Source organism: Anthonomus grandis, chromosome 8 (genome assembly GCF_022605725.1).
Source record: "Anthonomus grandis grandis chromosome 8, icAntGran1.3, whole genome shotgun sequence".
Classification (NCBI taxonomy): domain Eukaryota; kingdom Metazoa; phylum Arthropoda; class Insecta; order Coleoptera; family Curculionidae; genus Anthonomus; species Anthonomus grandis.
The window spans coordinates 20600300-20626678 of NC_065553.1; the positions used below are offsets into that span (position 1 = coordinate 20600300).

General features: G+C 32.4%; 1 protein-coding gene across 2 annotated transcripts in view; it reads right to left on the reverse strand.

Moving 5' to 3' along the window:
- Window positions 1–2083: 2083 nt before the first annotated feature.
- Window positions 2084–26379, reverse strand: part of LOC126739192 (WW domain-containing adapter protein with coiled-coil homolog) — a 47395-nt gene continuing 23099 nt past the window's right edge. Inside the window, exons 9-12 of one of the 2 annotated variants that reach the window (XM_050444752.1) lie at window positions 23057–23229; window positions 18464–18591; window positions 18224–18367; window positions 2084–11109 (exon numbers count right to left, since the gene is read on the reverse strand). In XM_050444752.1, coding sequence (XP_050300709.1) covers window positions 11031–11109; window positions 18224–18367; window positions 18464–18591; window positions 23057–23229 — 524 coding nt within the window. In that variant the 3' untranslated portion in view covers window positions 2084–11030. The remainder of the gene's footprint in view (window positions 11110–18223; window positions 18368–18463; window positions 18592–23056; window positions 23230–26379) is intronic. The other variant, XM_050444755.1, reaches the window with a different exon arrangement.

Consider the following 26379-nt stretch of genomic DNA (forward strand, 5'->3'; position numbering starts at 1 on the left):
TCAGACGGGAGGTCATTTATTCGAAGGCCCGTAGGAAAAAAAATTGACATTAAGTACCAAAAACCTACTGTAAAGCTGATGGTAGTACTGGTCTGAGGATGCTTTTCAAGGTCTATGAACTGGTTCGGTGGTAAAGATGTACCGCGACATATTACAGCATTAGATAATGTTACCTTATACTAAACAAGAAATGATGCCTCTTTGCTGGAGATATCAACAAGATAATAAACCCACTTGGTTAAAAAAAATGGTTTTTAGAGAAAAGCGTTGAATACCTAGAGTGGCCTTCGCAATCGCCGGACCTAAATCCGATTGAACACCTTTGAAGGCACTTGGAGCGGAAAATTAGTGAAAGAATAATACATAATAAAAATCATTTATTGAAGATGATTGGAAGAATATTCCAGTTGAAGTGTGTCAGAATCTTGTAGATTAAATGCCGAGATGAGTGGAAGTGATTAGTGCAAAGAGTTTTTTTCGACAAAATATTGAATTTCGCACTTCTAATTTGTGTAAATTTAAACATTTTTGTCGTCTTTCTATACATTTGTCCACAGAGTTTTTTTTTATCTTTCATAAGATCCCACTGTTTTAATTTGTATTTTTATTTCTAGAATAAACGTTCATTTATTTAGTAGTGTTAGTGAAAAACAATTATTAAAGATACATATAGGCGAAAAGAAAAACTTTCCATACTTTTGTCCATGACTGTCTATCATAAGGAAAAGTTTTATTCATATCCTTTGGGAGTTATAGCCGTTTACATTTTTTTTTTTAAACCTAATAACTCAATAATGTTTTACCAAGAAACTTTTGTTTGTAGAGGTTTGTAAACACCATAAATCGATTTAGGAATTCATTGTTAATATCTGGACAAAATATAGTATCCTTGGGAATTACAGGAGATACGGGCATTACATTACATCGATTAAATAACAGTAGGCGCGGACTATAAACAGGTTGCTGGCAAACGATATATGCTGCGTTCTCAATTTAGTTGTTGGATATGGACCGAACACTAGCTTCACACACATTATTTTTGCAGCATTGCATTACTGATACCAATAAGCGAAAATTTGCCAGATTATATCCACATGTTTATTAATATTTCCCTAAAAAAATTAACGGAAAATTTTAATTTAGGTATCCAATACTCAAATATGTTGCCTCTAATAATGTTGCAACCTAAAGGATGATATCAAACTCGCCTGTGAAATGAACGATTTGAATTTCCTTTGACCCACTTTAGACTTCTTTATCATTTTTCAGCAAAAAGAAAGTTTTTAATTTTATTATTAATTGAAAAAAACGCACTTAAATCACTCAAAATATCCTTTTAATAATACTATGCGAAAGATATACCATCCAAACGTAAACAACGAGCACAGTTTCCAAATACCTTTATCGAGGGAATATTGTCAAGTAAAAACTACAGCGATTTAAAGAGTTCAAATTAAAAATATTAATTATGATTAGTGATTAGTATACATATAGTACAAAATAGTTTTGCTTATTAACGAATTTCACTCTTTCTTTTGCTTCATAATAAAGAATGTAATTTAGTTTCTGCTTCTAATTACAATAATTTATTATATCACTTTTTTTTCTTCTGTTAAAGTTCAGTAATCACTGGCAACATGGAATATTAAGCATGTTTATCAATCAAAATATCCCCTCTGCCCCCTGTGTAGATGTTGCGCTCAATCCAAAACAGGCAATGTTTATTTTAGTGTATTCAATTTTCTAAGGATTTGTTTAACCGTGATTATGCGATTTCTTTTGGAAATCTTATCATTTCCAGAGTGTGTGGAATTTATACCTTTTTCTTGTAATTCTTTAAGGTAAAATAATCTCAGTTTCATCTTCTTTGAACTTAGTAAAGAACCAAAAGTCTTTTGTTTGTTTAACATCAGTTTTTTCATTTATTTTAAAAGGGTAAACTTTACAAGTACAGAGGGAAATAAAAATAATCGTATCGAAAGACTTTTTATGAAAAACATCCATACTACGTACGTACTGTCACATGAAAACCAAATATTACAATATAGAAAAAGGTAGTAAAATGAAAATATACACAGTAACAAAATCTATAATTCTATATTGTAGTTATTAATTTACCTAAAAATCTAAGACATAAAACCAGTATAATACAGTCACTTACTTAATAACATTCTGGGCAGCATTAAACACATAAGCCAAAATAAAAAAAAAGAAATTAGGCACAAGTTCAAAAAAAATCATCAACACATCCACCATCGATCAATAACAAGCACTTTATTGGTTCCGAAACTTGGTTTCGAGAAACGAATCATTTTGTACTTAAAAACGACACTACGTTACACTTGGGATAAATGGTTCTAATGCTGCCCAGGAGAGTTCACAGATAGTCTTCAATTGGTTATTTGCTATAGAAAGAACCACGCACGCAATACACGAGATTTTATAGAGCCGTCAAATTTTATTAAAATTCATGTGTATGTGATGTATTTTATTGCTTAAAAATGCAAACGGCGGCAATTCAGTCGGGATTTGGAAAAAATATAGTAATGAACAGCACCTGTGAATTTTGAACCCTTCGTTGCCCAATGGTTTCTCGGTAAAACCTGATACAAAATAATATCTGTCTAGCTTCCTAAGGGTATGCATTTTTTACGTTTTCTAGACTGTGAATGCTACTGTATCCGCTAGTAAGCTAGGAAATGTAATTTTAAATCGATAAACATCACTCCCTAGACAGTTGCTATTTCGCATGTTTTTCCAACAGTGTCTAAGTCGCCCTCGTTTAAGTGGACAATTTTGTATATTTATTTGTATTATGACAATAAGGCTTTTACATATGAATTTAAGACAGAAGAAAATATAAAGTAGAATTAATAAAAAGGTCCAATTCCAACCAGTCCTAAGTTATTTTAATAATCAACATCGAAGGAGACGTTGATCTTACTGCAAAAAATTGAATTAATTTTTGTATAAAACTACTCGCACGATTCGCTTTGTCAGCACAATGTCAAAATAAGGAAAAAAAAGGAAATAGAAATCTCGGCGCCAAAATATTCATTAGGGTTAAAAACCTAAACAAATTTTTAAGATGTAGCTTAAGGAGGGTCTAAACTCCATTGTCGAAGAAAGTTAAGTGTTAATCCTACTTTATATTATAAATCTGAAAGTGTGTGTGTCTGCCTAACCTATTTTAATGAAATTATGAAGAAAGACAGCGGAGCCGCAGTTAATTTGTATAGAACAAAAATATTTGAATAAGTGAAGGTATATTTTATGCATAGTCACACGGTTTCGACAGAAGCCTATAGTTTTCTACCAGTATCATCGACTACAAAAGACCCCTTTTTTTGCCGCAAGGCCAAAAATGTGCATAAATCTTCATTAAAGACCATCAAGTCAAGTAATGACATAGATGAAACTCTCGCCAATGTCCAAGTAAATCCTATGGAATTCATAATTTATTATTTTTATGAACCGTGGACGTCCCTATCTCTGTTATGTGTTCCATCAAGTTTCAACTTTTATTCGTAGGAAAGAAAATTATGAAGAACAAGCAAAAGTCTTTTTGGAAAGCTGGTTTAGAAAGGGGCTCGCTTCTTCCTAGTAAAATCGTAATTTTCTTGACAGCAGCGGATCATGTGATCAAATAGGTAACTATAACATTTTTTTTTTGTGCTACTAAAGTTGGTGGTGTACCTCTCGGCTGTATGATTCACAATTATCAAACACAGGAAGCATAAGAATTTTGTTCTCAAAAATTCTAGGATCTGAAAGAATAAAAGAAGAAAGTTTCTATGACGTCCAATCCGAAAAATATCCGAATCTTCTGCAGAAATAAATGCGCGCTATATTTCCGACAACCACTTAATTTTGCATCTTAAATAAAATGCAACCTGTATGGCACCACTCACGTGGAATTAAAAAAAACAACCTGTAATTCAAGGAGAAATTATGCAGTAATGAACTATCCGAAAAATATCCGATTGCTTTTGGACTGACATGGCACCTAGGGCCTAGGAGTAGTAAAATATTAATAATATAGAGGAAGTGTCAATACGTATATTAGATTTAATCGCCTTAAAGAGAATAAAGGAATAAATCGACAGTTTCCACTCAAAATACATGTATTTGTCAACAACGTGAAAGTGACATCATCGCCTTAAAATGTTAACCTGCTTAATCCCAATTTTGAATACCCATTTTTTAGAAAAAAATGAGTTATTACTATCTCCGTTATTTTACTTACCTAATCACTTGATTAGTTGCAAAAATGCGACTTGACGGATATATAAAACATTTGCTCCTGGGTATGTAACAAAAATCTGTTATACCTCAAACAAATTACTGTATTTAAGATTTATTGAAGTTATTAAATTAAATAAAACGAAAATCGTTAAAGATTTAAGTTCATATTTCTTCTAAATACATAAATAAGTCTATTTTCATCTTCTTTTCAATATTTGAGCGTGTGAGAGTAATACCCAATAAAATAAGTAACTCGTTAGAAGCAATATTGCATTTTTTCCATGCATGCTCTTCTGCAAAATGCATTTAGCAGGTTAACACTTTAGGGCGAAGATATGGTGCTTAAGACGCTATCTAGTATTAAACGTTTTCGACTTCAACGATTTCACAATAGCAAGTTGGTGAGTAAAACCAGCCTATAACCTTTTGAGGGTAAAAACCTAATAACTGTACGATGCTGTTATTCTGGTTCTTAAGTTGTAAGAGAACATAGCCACAGACATTTACTTTTATACTTAGTACTCTTTGTTGTAAACCGGTTGACATGATGATTATATGGAATAATTTTACCAACAAAAATTAATTTCTTCTGCGAATTTTATCAAAATGACACTTTAAATTCATTTCAAGAATTTTGCCAATAAATGTACCAAATTAACTGCTACTAAAGTAAACGATTTCGAATATACTGTTAATTCAGCGCTAGACAAACATGTGTGATACACAATTAACATCCAAACTTATTTTTCACTTTGGATTTGCCGTCATTTGCATAACCTTCATTAATGAGAAAGTTCATCGACTACTATAACATAATACTAAACTTTAATAAAAATTGACCGCGCTATAAGAAACCCTATATGTATTGTGTGCTCGGTTCTTTAATTGTTTCACATTGGAGAGGACACATTCATTCTAGAGTAAATAATTTAAATAATAAAAAAATATACACCGCACGATTTACAGTATTGTTTGGCTTTAGTCAGTTGGTTCACGTATTGTGGTTATTTTACACGGAAATTTATTAGTGCATGTGTTCTACTCTTGTTTAGAATAATAAGTAGGGGTTTCTAGATATAGAAAAGTCAATTTTAAGCTACTAGAGTTTCTTTGCAAATGTAATTTGGGGATTTACTATTAAATAGTAGGCTGATGTTTGTTTCAATAATTACTTTGGATCAGTCAATCCCATCAAAATTGTAATTTAAAATTACATACAGGTTAGTTCAAATTCGATGTTTACCATCTGTACTTAAATGGATAAATATTCACAAGTTTTTAAGATGTATTTTTCAAAATTGAATTGTGGCCATCATCAAAAACTTATTTTTTTTAACTTTTGCATGCTACATCAATTGCTTAAAAAATGCGTGCCTATAGGAAAAAGTGTCATTGCTCGTCACTGTCGAAGAAAATAACGTATTAAACAGAGATAAGTATAAAATATTTTAATTGTAAGGGTCCTATACTTAAGGTAATAAAATACGATAAAAGAATCGCAAAATAGTACTTAAAAAAATAAATTTGATGATGGTTTCTGAAGGACAAAATGTCGAATGTCGGATAAACAGTAGTTCTAATAAGATGTTTTTAAATAACGTTAAAAAAAATTCTATGAAATTCTCGGATTTTGGCTGTTTTCTTTGAAAGCATATTGATTTTTTATTAATTCTTAAATTTTATTGAAAATTAACAAGAATACAACTTACGGATATCCAGAAAAACCGAAAATTAAATTAAGTTTTAATAATTCTTGTATATATTTTTAAATAATATAATTTTTTTTTCAGACAAAATTACTGCTCGTTTTTAAAGAAATACCTTAACAAATTACAGTTCTGCATGTTATTTTATTCCATAATTTTTGCTGTAAGGGCGTAATACGAATAGATAAAAAAATTATCGTTTAATATTTTTAAATAAATGATTTGTTTAAATTATGTCTATTAACCCATAACATCATTCAGAATTAACCTCTCGGTAGTGAATTCAAAAGTAGAGTACTTTACGCACGGTAGTAGGAAGAACTTTAAAGTACTCACTTTACACACGTTCTAGGGTTTATAAAGATTCACTTTTTATGTACTAGTGCGTAAAAAGTAATTAACGTATTAATTTATAATTTGACATTTAATTTATAATTTGTAAAAATTTATTTGACATTTTATTTACGCACTAGTGCTTAACCCATTAACGCCTAGCGTTACCACATGGCTACGGCAAACACGTGACTACTCAAAGTGCGATGGCATTGGCCGTGCGCTAGTAAATTTGTTGCGAGCGTGTCATATCACCAATCACAGTGTGCAAAAACCACGCGTTCGCTTAGTTTCCGTAAAAACGCCGAACTGTTTAGTGCGGTTAAATTTGATAGTTATTGAAACATCGTGAAAATATGGATATACAATTCGAGTAAGTATAATTTATTTTTTATGTGTAATAGTGGGGGATATTTTGTTACACTGTGATGCTCAGAATACTATGGCTTATCGTTGGCCAAATTTGGAATAAAATCCATTGATAAGTTAGTGAGTTACAAGGGCGTAAACTTGTATGTTACCATATGGCAACACTAGGCGTTTGCACTAAGTGATTTCAAATAATTACAGATATTGCTTTTCACTTTGCGTGATGATCTTGACGGCGATATTTACATTGAGCCACCAGAACCCAATGTAGACACAGATGAGAACTCAGCTGACGGGGACGATGGCGGGTAATAAGCCAACTTTTTATCGTAATTTGTTATTTTTTGATATTTTTTTTTCGTAGGCTAGTTGACAATTTGACAGCTCGACAGTTGCGAGCCCCGGCCGAAATAAGATTATACAATAACGAGAGATTGGGTACCCAATATGAGGTTGAATGTGATGCAAATATAGCAGATCAGGAAACAAATACTGTGCCTACTCCGGTTCTTGTGCAGGAATAAACAACTTGGCTAAAAGATAGGCGAAACCAGTCTGAATCATTTATACCTCAGTGGGAAAAAGGAGCAGACTATGCAGTTGTACCGCCAAAATATTTTCCGCCACCAGATTATTCCAGATTTGAGCAAATGTCCGTAATTCAAATTTTCGAAGAGTTTATAGATGATGAATTTATAAAACATTTGGTGGCGGAAACTCGCAGATATGCATTATTTTTGAACTGTCCAGACCCTAATATTACACCAGATGAAATTCGTTGCTTTATAGCAATATTATTTGTAAGCGGCATATAATAATTTGCCATCTAAAAGGCAATATTGGAGCAGTGGCGAAGATCTTAAAAATTTAACTGTGTCTCAAGCAATGCGCCGTGATCGATTTTTACAGATCACTCGGTTTCTTCATTGCTCTGATAATACAAAACTAGCCAAAAATGATAAGTTCTACAAGATTCGGCCCCATTAGATTTGGGTATAAAATTTGGAGCCTAAATACTACAGACGGCTATTTGGTAAATTTTGATGTTTATCAAGGTAAAAGTCCCAAATCTAATGCGAACTACGATTTATTGTTTGGCAAAGCTGCAAGCCCAACTAGCATTTTTGACAACAGCTACGTAATCGCGACTATAAAGAATACTTTAAAGTTGTGGTTACTAGTCGCGGGAACCGTTTAGGCACCGTTCTGTTACCAGTTTTTTACCAAAATTGGGAATGATTTTGCTTTAGCAAATACGTAATTCTATCGTCCCGGGAACTTCTTTTTAACGTCCCATAGTGGTTTTCGGGATGTCATAAAGTAGTGATTGTGCAGTGCTAGTTACTAACAAGTTACTGAGACAATATTATGCAAACATTTTCTGATTCTCTTTTTTTGTCAACACAAATAATTTTATATGTCCGTCTTTATTCTAAGTGATGGCGTTGTATCGGGGTTAATCTACTTCATATTGTATTTAATATAGCTGATATTATCGCTTACCGGAGTGGAAAAATGTAAACGAAGCAAATTTTACTGTTAAACATACAGGCAATATAGGACGAAAATAAAGAACGCCTCATTAAAATAATGACTTTCACCAAAAAAATATACCAAGTCTAAATATTTAAATTTAATTTTTTAAGGAAGGTAGATAATTTTTTTCACTCCTCTTTACTCCTATGAATATAAGAAGTCTATAATTTAATAAAAATTGCATAAAATTTGAAAGTATTCCGATTTTAGCAAATTCATAAAATCGTGCAATACCTTTTCACAAAATGGAGTCAAATAATTTAAAAAAATATGGCGAATTGTTGTTAGAGTTACCAAGAAGTTTCTTTTGTTACTTCAAAGTAAAAATGACTTAGGAATAAGTAAATTATTTCAAAAAAATGCTACTATAAAGTATATTTTACTGCATAGTAGAAATAATTACTCAAAGGTAATTTGCTTTAATAGCCAAGGTGGTAAATATTACTTTAAAGAAGAAATAAGGGTAACTATTTCGGTCTTGTTACTGATAATATTACTTCAAAGTGTATTACTGCGTGGTAATATTTTGATGTTCCTATGTAGTCGCAAGAACTTGAAATTTAACTTTGTAGTCGCGCTTACTTAAAAGTTCCCATTTAATCGTCCCACCGACCAATATTTTCTACTTTATAGTAACGACGTTGTAAAGGTAATTAGGTCAGGTCGCTAAGCGGTATCAGCTACCATCAGAGTTACCGCAAAGTAATAATTACTATATAGTCAAGTATTAAGTTAATATTACGTATTTCTTACTACTATTTTTTACTTGGCAGTATTTTTTTTTGGTACCAGTTACCGATTTATTACTTGAATAAAGTAATATAGTCAATGTTGTAGCCGTAACTAAAATTGCTAGTTGGGAGCCCTTTGGTAGTAATGTTAGATGAATTGCCGCCAGAGAAAAAAAGGATTTGCGATATGAACTTTATATGGATAATTTGTTTTCAAACCCAGCGCTTTACTCATATTTGCAATTTCGTGGTTATTCTGCAACTGGAACAATCAATTCGTCAAAAACCGAATGCCCAAACAATGCCCCCTCACGAATAAAAAAATGTTTGTCAAAAAAGACCGTGGATATTTCGAAACAGCCATGGAGAAATCCGATGGCCATTTGTATGTGAGATGGATGGATAATTCAGTAGTAACTATGATGTCTACTTCGCATGGAGCTCAAGAAATTGGACAAGTTAAAAGGTACTCACAACAACAAAAGAAAAATATAATGGTTACACGGCCAAAAGTTATTGCGAAATATAATGCCCACATGGGAGGAACTGATCAGATGGACCAGAACCTTGGCTGCTATCGCATCGGTATTCGAGGTAAGTAATGGTATTGGCCTTTGCTAACCTGGATTTTCGATGTTGCTCTTCAAAACTCCTGGATACTATAGAATCGATCTCGAAAACAAAAGGTTTCACAGTTAGAGTGTAAAAGAGAGGTGGCGACCGTATACTTGAAAAAATTTCAAGTTTTGCCGAAAGGATCTGGGCGACGAGCTTCTGCATTGGAATCTTCAGATTCGCGAGTTTCGGATAATATCCGGTTTGACCGTTTTGACCAATTAGGTCAACAAACAACACAAAAGAAACGAAGACGATGTGCACTCAAAACACGCAACTCCACAGTAAGAACCATGTGTTCAAAATGTGACGTAGCTCTATGTATTTCTTGCTTTGCACCTTATCATTCCCGTTAACTTAAACCTGTTTACTTATTTTATATTACTTAGTATAACGTTCTATAATAAAATTTTAATATTTTCTAATTAAAAAGATTGTTTCAATTTTAGGTAGTGTCCTAGCGTTGTCATATGGTAACGGCTAATATCTCAAAATGTATGTAGCTAAAATTAAAAAACTAAATTTTTACAGCTTCCTGAAGGTATTTTTAGTAATCTTAAAAGAGCATAAAAAAAATAATTCCGGCGCTAATGGGTTAAAGTAATTTGGTATTTTTGATTTTCTTTAATATTTTCTTTGGTAGTAGAAAAAAATTTGTATGTTACTCGTATGTAAAATCCCTTTTTTTTAATCATGAGAATTGTCGCATGAGCCATAGGCGAATTTCCCACTCAGAAAAAAAGAATCATCTTACACACTTATTACATAAATAACTATTGTCTGAAGATAGATATTTTGAAACAGAACGTTGAAATTTAGGTGCTAAAAAAGTATAGATGCACAATTAGGAAAAAGAAAATGATCCCAAAAAACTCGTCTAAAAATATTACTAATATTTGGTGAAAATGATAATTTCCTGTTTTTCCAGAGCATATACTAATATTGTTGAAATTTAATTACGATATTTTATTTGGCATCACATTAACAAATATTTTATCATTTTCGAAATATTAATGGTAAACATTAAATTTAAATTCCCTGTACAGGGTATCCAAAAATATGACTAAGAGTAATTCGAAATTTCAATCGCTATTAAGGCTTTTTTTTAGAAAATTTTAAGGTGAATCAGGTAAGAATAGGCATATAGTAAGAAAATTTTAATATTATAACCCCCGAACAGAGCAGCAAATTTGTCTAGTAAAGTTTTCTTATAAACCATTGGGCAATTCTGAATTACACGTAAATGTCATAAATAAGGAGAAAAAAAAAACAGATAAATATCTTATAATCAAAGGAAGTTTCTGAAATGTAGCAAGCTTCACGTAAAAATCGTGCTTTAAGCGCTCAAATAAAAGACTCTTTCCGAGTATCGGTACCTTCTTAACATCCAAACAACACCGTACGAAACGCATAACGATCTCTCGAAAATAATTCCGGTAGAACGCAACAGTTAGCCCCGTATCTCTTAACTTTATACACTAGATTTGGTGTGACACTAAGGATCGTCGGACATAAACGAGTTTTGAGACTTCAGTTCTTCCAGCTCCTTGATCTGCTGACGTAGGAATAAAATTCTGCAAAATAGGAAAGAAAAATATTAGTTTTCAACCATATTTAAAAAACAAAATTGAATGTAGCTTATATAAGAGTCTATAAGGGTCTTATTTATCAGTTTATATTAAAGTGACAAAAACAGCCTTATATCTGATATAACTGTATCTTATAAATTTCATTTAAACAACTATCAGTGGTAATTTAAGTAATTATTAGTTGTCCTAGAGTCTTAGGGTTTTTCTGAAGATGAATTAAATGAAATTCGAAAAGTTTCAATATACTTGAAGGAAAATTGGAAAATATTTATCAAGATTATTGTTTTGCATGTACAAAAATAAACAAATAATCTGAATCTACTAATTCAGGGGAATTATATACACTACCGCTCAAAAGTATTTGCCCACCATGTATTCTTTTTAATATTTTAAATTAGGTATAAAAATCTTATCTTTATACCTATATTTAGATTGTATCTCTTTTGTAAATTGCATATATGCTTAAACAGCATACCTAGACTTTGTCTAGCTAAGGAAAGGTACAGCACGTGTTGTTCGGCTCGGTTGCGCAGTAAATTTGTTTACGCCGCTGCCAAAGCAACGGTATCGATCGCCCGGATTTGCATATAAACAGTGCGTTAATTCTTATACAGGGTGTCCATTTATAAACTGACACATTTTAACTGCTTATAAGTCGAGAACGAAAAATGACAACAATGTGCGGTTTTCACAGAACTTCATCAATATTTTTAAAGTTTTTTTTGACAGTGTTGCCAAGTTTCAAAATTTACCTGAAATAGGAGGAAAAAAATTGATGATTTTCAAAGGCCGATTTCTCAAAAATTTTAAATGTAACACCCTGTACTTTTTAGTTTCACATTAAAGCCTGTTAAATCCCCTTTCCGAAAATGTATAAATTGTCTTAAATTCATTATTTTTTTTTTATAATTAAGTTTAAACCCTACAAAATTCAAACTTTCCAAAAATAGAAAATCGCGCCCTTGAAAAAAGATATTTAATGTGCAAAACACTACTAGATCTTTTTAGAAATGAGCCGGATACCAATTTAATAATGTCTGATGAGGCAACATTTTACATCAGTGGTCGAGTAAATAAGCATAACTGCCGAATTTGGGGAAATGAAAATCCTCGAATGTATAACGAATTTGAAAGAGATTCTCCTAAGCTGAACGTTTGGTGTGCAGTATCGAAATTTAAAATTTATGTGCCATTTTTTTTCAAGAAGCAACAGTGAATGGAAACAATTACACCGATATGTTGGAAACATTTTTTTATCCTCAACTTCAGCAGGATCGAATTTTAGACATGGTCTACTTCCAGCAAGACAATGCACCACCACACTTCTCCAGGGTTGCAAGGGATTCCTAAGATATTACTTTTGGAAACAGATGGATAGGGCGAGCAGGTCCAATCGAGTGGGCACCTTATTCTCCCGATCTAACCATCCAGATTTTTGTATATATGGGGATATGTAAAAGACCGTTGCTACAATCCAACCCCAAGAAATTTGGATGAACTGCGCAACAACATAGTAAACGTTTTCAACCAAATTACACCGCGAATGCTACAAAACGCGTTCGGCAACTTATTTCTCCGTCTACATTTGTGTTCAGAGCAAAATGGGGGTCATATTCAGCAGCTAATTTATTAGTTATAAATTAAGATTAATTTCTTCAATTGTTTGTTGTTAAAATTGTTGTAAATAGTTGTAATTTAATACATAGAATAAATACTTTTTATAGACATGGTAATAGCGCAAATTATTTAATTATGATCATATAAAAGCGATACATAGGCAATTACCAGAAAATGTTCATCAATCACCGAATATGACGTATTCTAGGAAAATTTTCAAAAAGGTGTCATTTACTAAAATTGGCTCTGTAAAAAAAAATAATGAATTTTAGACAATTTATTCATTTTCGGAAAGGGGATTTAACAGGCTTTCATGTGAAATTAAAAAGTACAGGGTGTTACATTTAAAATTTTTGAGAAACCGGCCTTTGAAAATCATCAATTTTTTCCTCCTATTTCAGATAAATTTTGAAACTTGGCAACACTATCAAAAAAAACTTTAAAAATATTGATGAAGTTCTGTGATAACCGCACATTGTTGTCATTTTTCGTTTTCGACTTATAAGCAGTTAAAATGTGTCAGTTTATAAATGGACACCCTGTATTTGTGTTCTGTCCCTTTTAGTGCTTATGTCTTTTTAGAGTGAATAATTTTTATATTATTTTTTCATAGTTATTTTTGTTTGTGATTATGGCTCCAAAAAGGATTGGTGTGAAAGGAAAGGTTTTACATAGCCAAGCAAGAGAAATTATTTATAATATTTCCAAATTTATGGAAAGAGAAGCAATGGAGGGAATTCAGATCCCATTAAAAAAATACCGGTATGTATTAATTTATCTAATATTTTTGCAGGCAGCCTATTCTAATAATTAATTAATAAAGTTCTTAGGCTATTGATACTTTAATACGTTCATAATTAAAATTAGTGTTTTGTTTAAGTACGTAATAATATCACTTTGAGGATATTTGCTTTAATTTCATCACAGTTTTTTTTTTTATTTTTAGAGAAAGAATTTTGGCTGCTACACAAATTGGCAAAAATTGCCTTCAACGAATTAAAACAGAAGGACAGCATGTAGATAACAACCTGGCCAGTACTTCTTTTGGAACTCCAACTCAAAAAAGCGTTAGAGCCAAAGAAGTCATAAAAACATTGTCCCCCGGAGATATTGAAGAGATTAAAAGTGTAATCTACAATTTTTACGTGCTTGAAAAAAGATCTCCTACTCTAAGAGGTATGTACTTAGAATTCAAATCCATGTCAAATGTATTTATATATTGTTGTTTTTTACATTTTAGGAGTACTTTCAAAAATAAAAGACAAACAGATTAACTTCTCTGGATGCCCTGAGACATTAAGAAAACTATTAAGATCTGTTGGATTTAGGTGAGCACTTTATACAGGCTTGGATAAAAAAATATATGTATATATAAGTTTTACAATATTTATACTAATATCTTAAACGAATTCTACTTACAGATGGCGAAAAACTGAGGACAATCGAAGTGTTCTTATGGAAAGCTATGATATTAGACTAAAAAGAATCAACTTTTTTAAAAAAATTAATAGAATATCGAGCCGAGTAAAATATCGTATATACAGATGAGACCTATATTCATAGTAGCCATACCCAAAACAAAAGCTGGTCAGATAATAAAAATAAAAGTTTAAAAAAACCAATTTCAATAGAACAACGCAACAACGCAGATTAATTATTGTTCATGCAGGAGGAGAAAATGGCTTCATTCCAAATGGAATGCTTATTTTTAAATCAGGTAAATTAAATTTATAAGTTCAAAACATTTGGATATTATATTACTTTAAAATTTTTTCAGGAGCTAAAAGCGGAGACTACCACGATGATATGAATCACCAAAACTTTATGAAGTGGGTACAAACTCAACTTTTGCCCAATTTGCCAGAGCAGTCCGTTTTGGTTGTAGATAATGCCTCCTACCATAATGTTACTATGGAACCAAATATTACTTCGGGATCCCTTAAAAAAATTTGATTAAATGACTACATGACAGAAATATTCTATGTGATGAGAAATTTACAAAGCCAGAATTATACAAAATAATTAGTGACAACAAATTCCGCTATCCACCAGTTTACAAGTTAGATGCATTACTGGAGGAACATGGACATAAAGTTCTTCGTCTGCCGCCTTATCATCCGGAGTTAAACCCAATTGAAAAAATATGGGCCTTGGTCAAAAACTGGGTGGCAGCCCACAATGTGACATTTAAGTTGGCTGATGTAGAAGCTCTAACAAAAAAAAAGGTTTCAAGAGTTGCCAAAGGAAGAGTGGGTGAAAATTTGTAACCACGTAAGAAAATATGAAGATCTTCAAATACAAAATAACATATATTAGATACTACAATGGACCATTTAAAATTCACCGTCAACACTTCTTCATCTGACGACGATTGGTTAAATGATTATAATATCTTAACGGATGAAGAGGTAAAATCGTCTGAATCATCTTCAGACTAAATACTTACTTTTTATGTAAATATATTATGTATTTTTTCAACAGTATTATATGAACAATAAATACCTAATGTTTATTTATATTTTTTTTGTATTCTTAGAAGTAATTTTTAGTCTAACATGAAAATTTAAATTAGCAAATAAAGTTGTGAGAGCGCCCAAGACTACATAATATATTAGTGCTTAAATAAAATATAAAATTGTTATTACAGTTTTAAAACCTATTCGGTCAAAATTGGCGCTGTAAAAATATTAATAACTTAAAATTAAAGGGAAAAATAAGGTATAACAGAAACAATTTCTAAATCGTTAAAAATATACCTACTTATTATACAATTTTAAAAACAAATACAAGGAAATTTGACCTGTTAATAAGGATTTTCTATAAACTGCTATTTTTAAAAAGAAATTGGACCTGGCTCTGGATCTAACAGGTAGGTAATTATATTTATAAGAATTATATAGACATCATAACATTTTTCCTTTTTGCCTAACTTTATGATTGCTCTTTTTTTCTTTTCTTAAAATAAATACTAAATACTGTTACCTAGAAGGCGATATGTTAGATAAAAGAGTATTATGGTACAAATAATATTCAATTAAAAAAATAGCTACCTATATCCTTCAGTCAGGTCATTTTTTGAAAACAGGTAGACGAATTATCTTTTATAACTTTTAAGAATTATTTATAATATTTCTTTTACAGGTGCTTTGGCCGACCCAATTTATTATTATTTACCATCATGTGCGATGCATAATTTAGGACTTATCCGAAATATGTAGTTATGTGTATTTAAATAATAATATCGTATAAAATTATATTTTTGAGTTCAAGTCCAGTTTTAAGTCTTTTCTTATGGTCTTATTTTCGAAGTCTATTTTTGGGTTTCTATATCCTAATCCTGATAATAAGATAATTATAATTTTTCTAATTTTGTTAATTATTTATTCTATGCTTTGCACAAAATCAGAGAGGCAGCCAACAAGCTGTTTTAAATTTTAGTTAGGAAAATTTAAATATTAATTTGTCTCATATTCCAGACTAAGCAGCGCACCTAACGAATGTAAACAAAACACAATACACTATTATTTAAAATAATATAAATTAACTTTTCTAAAATTAAATTTAAAAAAAGGCGCGCTACTGTCGCTAATCGCGCGTTATTAGGGGACAAAACTTGGCGCAGCTTTGAAACAGATGGTGTACCTTTTCTTAGCTAGACAAACTCTATCAACTATGGTTCGTTGAAAAACACCGAGTATTTAAAAATAGTCTTGCAAATAACAAACAATGTAGTGAAAATATGCACTTCTTCTAAAAAACTAATCTGTTTACAGCTCGTTTCCGATGAAATTTGAAACATTTAAAGGTGTTTAGTCCTCAAGAATTGATTTTGTGTAACATTGGTAAATAATTTCGCTTGCTTATTGACGATTGTCACCGTTTCTTTGCTGATTTTTCTAAATTGCTAAAACAAAAGAGTTATCGGTAGAAACAAAAGGTATTATCATTGAACTTCATAAGGCTGCAAAGACTAACCGTCAAATTTCGAAGGATTTGGGAATTCCAAGGCGGACTGTCGATTATAATGTTAGGAAATTCACCAGAGAAGGGACTATTAGCAATAAACCTCGATCGGGAAGGCCAAAGGCAACAAGTTCAAAAGAGGATTTAAATATTATAATTACAAGCAAACGCAATAGACGCCTTAAATCATACTGCCCCCCTGAAATCATACTGAAGGATGTTAATAAGAAGAAAAGACTTGAGTGGGCCCAATCACACAAAGAATGGACCATTGATGACTGGAAGAAAGTTCTCTGGAGTGACGAGTCCAAATTCGAGGTTTTTGGAACAAAAAGGCGAGTTTTTGTTCGCCGTTATGCCAATGAAAGGGTCGCTGAAAACTGTACGGTGGCCTCAGTTAAACACGGTGGTGGTTCGGTAATGGTGGGGGGTTGTTTCGGAGGATCTGCAGTGGGCGATCTGATTAGAATAGAGGGAATTCTTCCAAAAGAGGGTTACAAAACAATTTTAAGTGACAATGTACTTCCTTCTGGTACTCGAATAATTGGGGAAAACTTCATCTTTCAACATGACAATGACCCCAAGCACACGTCGAAATTGTGCAAGCAATATTTAGGTCAATTACAAAGGCAACATCTTCTGAAAGTTATGGTTTGGCCCCTACAATCACTGGACCTCAATCCTATCGAATTACTGTGGGATGAACTGGACAAAAGTCTAAAAGACAAGTGCAAAAATCATGACCCACATCAAAAGAAGACTTGTGGAGGATCATCCATGAAGAGTGGCACAAGATACCTCAAGAAACTTTGGACAAATAAATTAAAAGACTACCGAAACTCTGTGAAGCTGTTATTAAAAATTGAGGCGGACTTTTATTGTTTATATTCATTTTGTTATAAATACACCGTTTCATAAGAATAACTGATGGGTTTATTATTTTTAGTTATAACTTTAAAACAGTCATATGTGGGCAAATACTTTTGAGCGGTAGTGTAACTCGCTATTTAACGTGTAATTGGATTTTAAAGTTTAAAACAATCCAGTTTGTCCACTTTTGGTAAATTGGCTAATCTAATTGGTTTTCTAACTATTGGTTAATTAACCTTGGTTGCCCAAGGTATAATAATTTATGTAGAATCGATTCTTACTCTCGGCGCAAGTATATGAGGGCCTGAAATATTCATTAAACATTCTTTACTGAAGCAAAGTAGCTAATTTAAAGCTGAATCCCAAATATTCCATAAATACGATTAATGCCGAAGTAGAGATTTAACAACAAAAAAAAATTGGTAGTTCTGCAGGTTAAGCAACTTATCAAAATCAACTTATTTCAATTGAATCCAAATTTCTAAACGCATATTTTATAAAACGACAACGAAAATACATTAAAAATTAAAATGAATTTGTCAAAAAACAAAAAAAAAAAATTTACCCCAAAAAATAAAAACAAAAAAAAAATTCTTAAAAGCAGAAAGCTGACAAAAAGAATAATAAATAAAACGGTTTATTGGGATACCTATCCGGATTAGTACTGTTCTTGCTAATACTATCTAAGTCTTCTTGCAGATAAGAAACGGTTTCGCTCCTAAATCGATTCTTAACGCAAAATTTAAGCCAATTCAGGTCTATGCAGGCCCTTATAAAGGACAATCTTGCTCGCCTAGAATTTTCAATAAAAATACGGTTAAATAGCGATGTCGTAATAAGTATTGTCGGCCATTTTACCGAATGCTTTACGAGGGAAATATTAACTTACCTTTGTTCTTGTAATGTGGCCTGAATTTCTGTTAGTCGAACTATCGATCTCGCGGATTTTAATTCCGCGGACACTTTGGAACATTGTATACTACCCATTATATGTGCTTCCTCTGCCAACTTGTTTGCCTATTAAATAAAAGAATATAATTTATAAAAAAAATTACAATTGAAAAAAGAGTAATACTTATAAATGGCAAAAGTACTTAAAAGAGTTTAAAAATAATTAATGTTAATTTTCGGCTTTTTTTTATGGTTTAGGGAAATATGTTGCAATAAGGAGAATCATTAATCTTGAGAGATTTGTTGAGAAGTTCGAATCTTATAGTGGAATCGGATTAGTCGTCATAGCAAACTGATTCTCTGATGATTTTAATATAAACTTACTAAATTTAAACAATCCTTGAACTGATCTTGAGAACTACAATCTGGTTCAAATAATTAATTCGCCATCAAGTAGTTTACTGTAAATTGTGATTTACAGTAAACTACTTTTTTAAAAACCAGTAAAAACCACAATTATCATTTACAGATGTTTTGAAAATTGGTAGTATTCATTCATTATTAGTTATCAGAACAATATTCGAACAAGAATTGAAATTTTTAATGATTTAATTACAAATTTAATAAAAAATTATGCCTCAATTATGGAACCAAGAGTTCCATAATTGAGGTTACTAAACCAAGAGCACCTTGGATGCAGCTAATATTAAAATTTTTATGAAACAAAGGAATACTGCAATTCGAAAGTTTAAAAAACACAAAAAACAGGATGATTGGAAAACATATAAATACCTGAGAAATTTTACATTAAACCAAGATTCAAAAACCGAAGAAGGACCTTTTTAAATGCATTAGGTGCCAAGAAAAATAAAAAAACAGATTTGGACTGCACTAAAAAGTTTTGATATATGCAAGAACAGTAATAATTTAATGCCAAATAACTTGTCGGATCGTACCGAAATAAACAATTTTTTTTTCTTTTTTCCAGAATAAAGAAGTCTGTATTGAAAAAGTAAATAAAAATGAAAATGGAATTTATAAAAATAATTTATGAGCTTTAAGCTACCATGATATAATAATATACCTCATAATAAATAAATATATAAAATAGGCATTTTGACAGCTCTTCTTAAAATTCTGGAAAAATTTAGTATTCACAGCTCTATGAGTAGAATGTAGGGGGGGATATGGAACTAGTATTGTACTAATAAATATTCAGATCAAGCTGAAATACATTCGGGAGTTCCACAAGGTTTAATGTTGATCCCTCTATTATTTTTTCATATACCCAGTCGCTATCCATATACCATATTTTATAGAATATATTGAATTCTATAAAATATGGATATACAGGGCTTCGCCATTGACAATCTTAAGTCTGAGGATTATGGAGATATAGAGTTGTGTACAAATGAGAATTTGAGTACACTTTAAAATACAACAAAGAAACATGGTCTTGTGTCAAAATGTTAATGATGAAACGGAAATAGAGGTGATAAATTAAAAGAAATCGTTAATATTGAAATCGATGGTACAATTTTGGCCTTCTTTGAAACATCAAAAAACCTAGACATCATATTTGATAGTCAATTAAGGTATAAAGATCACTCAAAGCAATTTCTCTAAGATACATTAATCAAGAGCTTTAAGGATATAACTTCGAGAATCGCATTAATTTTTGCACTTGGGTTTCAAGAAAAATGCATGAAAATTACCAGTTATTTCTTCGAATGAGGCTTCTTTTAATAATTGTGGGCAGGTAAGAATCAATTTATTTTAATCAGGTCCTTTTAATTTAATTTTTGTTGTTTGTTTTTTTAAAAGGTCAACAGACACAAAATGCATTACTGATGGGCTAATTAATAATCCTCACTGGACAAGAGCCGTATCAAATCAACATCCCTGGTCGTGAAGTGGTATTTTTGAGGATAGATATATTGGCCCGCATTTTTTCCAAGGCGTTAAATTAATAATATGTGTACACGAATTTTTTTTTTAATGAATCACGTCGATTACTAAGCCAGATAAATCGAGATTTATGGTTTCAGCAGGACGTACTCCACTGTACAGTACACCCTGTATTTATTATCCAAATTAATTTTTTTTAAACATGTGTATTGATGGAGGTGGTCCTGGCAACTGGCCTGCTCGTTCGCCAAATTTGACACTGAATTTTATCGCAATATTAAAAAACACCCTGTATAGTTATTTTTGTTCATGAACCTTTGACCTGATAAAAAATAAAAGCATTTTAACTCGTATGTCTTGTGCATTACTTTATACTTGGCCAATTTTTAATTGAGGCTAACAGAATGAAAACTCTAATATAGTAAATATATATACAGATCGTGTTATCGTGAGCTACGTATTACCCAAAATAATGGCAACACCGCTTGGTTGCGGCTTGCAAGCGGCGGAATTTTTCGTTTTTATTTTTTGAACCAGGAGTCAGCGTCAGCAGACCTCACTTTGCTGTGTTACTGCACGTTGCATTAATAATTTTTGAGCGTTATTTTCTTGTTTTTTTTCACTATGGCTGTTTATACCCCTTCCTAAAGAGTTCCAACTAATTAAATGGTTTTATGGAGGCAATTCGGCAGTACAATGTAGAGATTTGTTTTCAGTGACATTTGAGAATAGACCGATTCCTTGTGCAAAAACGGTTTTAAATGTGGTTACAAATTTTAAGACATCTTTTTGTCTTCAAGATTGTAAAAAATGCCACACAAAACGTCAAGAACCACCTGTTGAAGAGGTCCAGGATATAGAACGGCGGAAAGAAATGGTTTGCAGTACCCTAGAATTAATTCGACACGGTCCACTAGAAGTGTTGGAGAGGAACTGGGAATGAGCAATAAAACATGTTGCTCGTATCTGGAAAAAATATGGGAACAAATGTTTCAAGTATTCAAAAACTCAGGAAATATTTCCTGAAGACCAGTGGCGAAGAATGGAATTTTGTGAAACAATGGAATTTTGTGAAACTTTTTGTGAAACATGATGGAAAAGGCAAATGAAAACGAATATTTTTAAAAAAATATTTTGTTTTCTGATGTATCTTCTTTTCCATTACATGGCAAACACAATCCTTCCATTGTTCCTTATTGGTCTCAAGAAAACGAGCACAGAAGTTTTCAGTTTCGTACCCAGTATCCTCAGAAATTGAATGTTTGGACAGCTATTTTGGGCGACAATGTTATACGGCCATTTCTTATTGATGGCACTTTAAACGCCCAAAAGTACCTTGAGTTGCTGCAAAACCAAGTTCTTCCTGCCATTCAGATCCTACCTGATGTAGACCTGGGATCGGTTTATTTTCAGCAAGATGGCTGTCCTGCTCATAACGGGGCTAGGGTAAAAGAATTTTTAACAAATACTTTTCCTAACCGCCTTATTAGTGGGACTGGCGATTTAATGGCCTCCTAGATCTCCAGATTTATCTCCAAATGACTTTTATCTGTGGGGTTACCTTAAGCAGACCATTTACAAGCATGAATTTAGTGGGCCAACAAATTTAGAGGTGTTGCGAAATAAAATTGTGGAAGGTGCCAATTCCATTTTACCTGAAACTCTTTTGGAGATGCGAAATAGCTTTTACGAAAGGTTAAGTTTTGGTTTAGCGAAAGAAGGCGGTTTATTTGAGCCTTTTATTTAAAAATATGTTCACACAAAGATTGGATAACGCTTATACCATAACTTATATCATATAAGACGACAAAAAATGCATGTTAGGTATAGATGATATGTGACATTGCACAAACAAAAATTGACTTTAGTGAATATGTCGTTCTGTTTAAAGCAAAAGATAAAATGTTACCATCGTATATTTGCGATAAAATCAAAATTTTTAGCGATGTACATAATTACGACAGACGTCATTCTTCTAACTTTATTTTATTAGATAGGTGTAATTCTAGTCAAATGCTCAATTCTGTACTTTATAAAGGTTTATCCGATTTTAATATGTTACCTGATTTTATTAAGGAATGTACAACTGTGAATGCTTTTAAAAAACTAGTGAGAGAACACTTGTTGTCCTAGTGACATTTGATCTCTTTTTATTTTTTAATGAAATCTGTATTATTCTGAAGCAAATTGAGAGAAATTGTTTTTAAAATTTAGTTTATAACTTAGGGAGTAACATTTTTAATTTTAATTTTTTTTTGTTTTCTGTTTTAAATAAAATCTTGTATTTGCTAAATTCTATTTTGTTATTGGACTTGCACCACATCTGGGTTATGACTCCTCAACGGGGTATTTCTGGAAAAACCGGGGCGATACCTAATATTCTCCACAGGCCGAGATGCCCTGTTTAACTTAACCGACCCAGAAAAAAAAAGGTGTGTCGTAACATGCACGAAATATCTACACGAGCCGACCACGAGATGCTACTTCAGCAGTATCGTCGATAGTTCAAAAATAAGGTGAAATACAACTTTTAGAAATTTCATTAATTTATGTTCTGGTTATGTATGTAGCGCACGTTGCTAAATAAATATACATGTATTATTATATAAAACAAAAAGTTAAAGATTTAATTTAGAAATCAATCAAGACAAGAGGAAAAAAGCCGATCTTATAAAATCCTTACCTGTTTTTCTAGAATTTCCGCGGGCCAACCCCGGACATGATTAACCAAATCGTCCCTATAATGGTTGGCGAGTGACGGTGTGATGGTGGGACCCTGGGGGCGGAGCGCTTGCAACGAACTGGACATAGGAGGCAGACCGCCCGCCGCCGGTGGACTGTCAGCCGGAACGGCCACTACAAATCGAAATTCCCTTATATAATTTACATTATGACGTAATGAGTTTAAAAGGCGCAAATTCATATGAATAAAATAAAAATTAAATGTCAGATTTATTTTACGCACGGTACTAAGCCAAATGTTATCTGAAACTCTTTAATAAATATAGACAATAGTATCACCTAATATTCCCGTCCACACACGTTGATTTTTTTCTGCATACTGTGTGTTATATGCGGATTTTCATCAATCTATTACAGTTCTTTATTTACAGAATCATTAAAAAAAAACCTGCATTCGTCGCTAAAACAAATTTTTTTAGCAACTCAGAAGTAATACGTAATCTTTTTGTGGTTGCCTCGCAAAATTCTATTCTTCGCTCAGGGCAATTTCTGAAGAATTTTGATTTTGTATGGACGAAAATTACCTGGCGTATAGATTCATGTTATCACTGAAGCTTGGAGTAGAGACAACGTAGGCTTCATAGCAAAATGTCCTAATACTTCTACTTGTGCCGCTTCATCAAGTACTCTACGCTGAACCTTTTTTTTTAATTTTTCACCGATCCTGTTTCTCAAATTTGAGAATTAGTTGCCTCACATAAGTATGACTTACATTTTTTCCAGGATTTCTTTCGTTAAATAATGCAGCAGTCCTCCCTGGAACACTACCTGGGGTGCACCTGTACACCAGTCCCTAAATAAGTTCCTGTAATTTTGAAGCACTTGGCATTATGGCACCGTGCGCTGGTGTAATCACATGAACCGACAAGTTAGTTGTTACCGTATAGTGGATGAATAAACAAGCGCTTTACTTTTAGATCTGTATTGTTTTTGGGGTATACCCGTACCCCGGGTAGAGTTTTCAGAATATATTTCAAAACAGTGTGAAAATTAAATTGAGGTAAGTTTTTTTTTCGATTGTACTTATCGGTAGGGTTAAGTGGATAATACCGCGTAACATTTTATAGCGCAAAAATACTGATCTTGCATTTATGGTGAGGATGATTATTTGTGAACTATGATTGCAGGATCTGATTTATGCTAATTGCATTGTACAATAAACCACAAAATAGCAGTTGTAGCAGTAAGACAGTTACTTTTCTGTTGTCAGTTTAATACAACGATGGCATCGAAGAATGATCAAAGGCCTCTTACACAACAAGAACTAGAGGATATATTAGCGGATATTTCAGATGTAGAGGTTGATGATAAATTTGATATTTCGGAGGAAGATATAATAATGCAAGGCTATAGGCAGGAATCTGAAGACGAATCAGATGATGATAATGTGCCATTGCTTCAATCACAACAGCGAATAAATAAGACTGGCTCTACTGTCTTAGCTACAGATAAAGCTGCTCAAGCCACATCTACACCTGCAGCTAATTTGATGGAACAAAATAATTATTTGCATATTGAAGAAGTACCTGTAAAATGACGTGGAAAAAATGGATTCAAATGGAGCGGCAAAGTCGAAAATCACGTCGGACTGCTAGAAAAAATCTACTAATTCATCTTTCAGGAAATAAAGATTCTCCTTGTGTAACAAGCGGAGTTGCACCTTGGTCTTTGTTTTTTACGGACAATATTTTGAACAAAATCGTCTCTTTTAGTAATGTGGAAATTCGAGTACAAAGAGAAAGGTATGCAAAAGATCGATTTACCGATGATGAGGATGTTGCCAATACAAAAATAAGACCATCATATGTAAAAGATACCAATCTAGTAGAAATTAAAGCATTATGTGTAATTTACTACTATGCTGGGGCCCTAAACATGAATTTAGTAACGATCAAAAAACTGTTCAATAAGGAAACTCGAATCCCATTTTTTCGAGCAATAATGAGTGAAGCCTGCTATTCATTTCTCACAAACTGCCTCAGATTTGATGATAAGGACACTAGAATCCAACGACGTGAAACAGATCGCTTTGCAACAATCCGTGATGTTTTTGAAGCAATTATCTCCAAATGTAGTGAATTTATACACCTTCAGAATACTGACTTCAAAAACTTTCTACCTGCTCAATGCTGAAGTGTAAATTGGCAAAAATTCAACACCTCAATGTATTCCTGTAGCTGAATATTATACACTAAATCTAACAAAGCCAATTCATGGCACAAACAGAAACCTTACAACAGATAATTGGTTTACCTCCATCCAAACCGCAAAAAAACTGCATGATGACTATTCAACAACATTAGTTGGAACCATAAAGAAAAACAAAGCTGAAATACCAGAATCGTTTATTCAAGTAAGAGGGAGACAAGTAAACTCTGGTATGTTTGCCTATAGTGAATATTTTACATTGCTTTCGTATTGCCCTCCAAAATCAAAACAAAAGAAAGTTGTTCTTCTGCTATCTACTATGCATCCTGAAGGTGACAAACCGAATTCTGCTGTTCTTCCCGAAATAATTGAGTTTTACAACCGGACAAAGGGAGGAGCAGATACATTTGGCCAGCTAGCTCACAGATATACTGTTACCAAAAAAACGAGGCGCTGGCCTCTTAGGATATTGTAGGAATCAATATCCTAAGAGGCTAGATATTGTAGGAATCAATTCAAATGTTCTACATAAAGATTCCCAGGCTCCTGAAAAGGAATCATCCCCAACAGAGGGTCGTTCTTAAAAAATGTTGTCAGAGATCTTGTTACTCCGTTGATGAGGGAACGTCAAGAAATACGAAGTTTGCCAGCGGAACTCCGGGTTATTATTGGAAAAATTCTTAATATACAACCAGTAGATACAAATGTAGACCAAATGGCATTTTCTTCTGGTAAGTGCACCTTTTGTGAAAGAAAAAAAGATCGAAAATCAAGAGTTATGTGCAAAAAATGTTCATCTGTCTGACACACCAAACAAAAGTCTGCCCTGAGTGCATTAACTGAGTAAAAATATCTAGCGACATATTTAAATAGGTTATTAACTATCACATATGAACCATTTGTATTTTTGGAAATATTTTTTTTTTCTTAACTAGTATTTTTACTTTTGCTACGCTTGTACCCCGGGTAGGAGAATGGGATATTTTTTAATGGGTAGTAATTCAGGGTTAAAGCACAACGATTTTGAGAACCATGAATATAAATGATTTCAATTCTTTCAGCTATACTGTAAACCATTGTGAATACTTCACACAATGGGTGAGTCAGTGAAAAGTC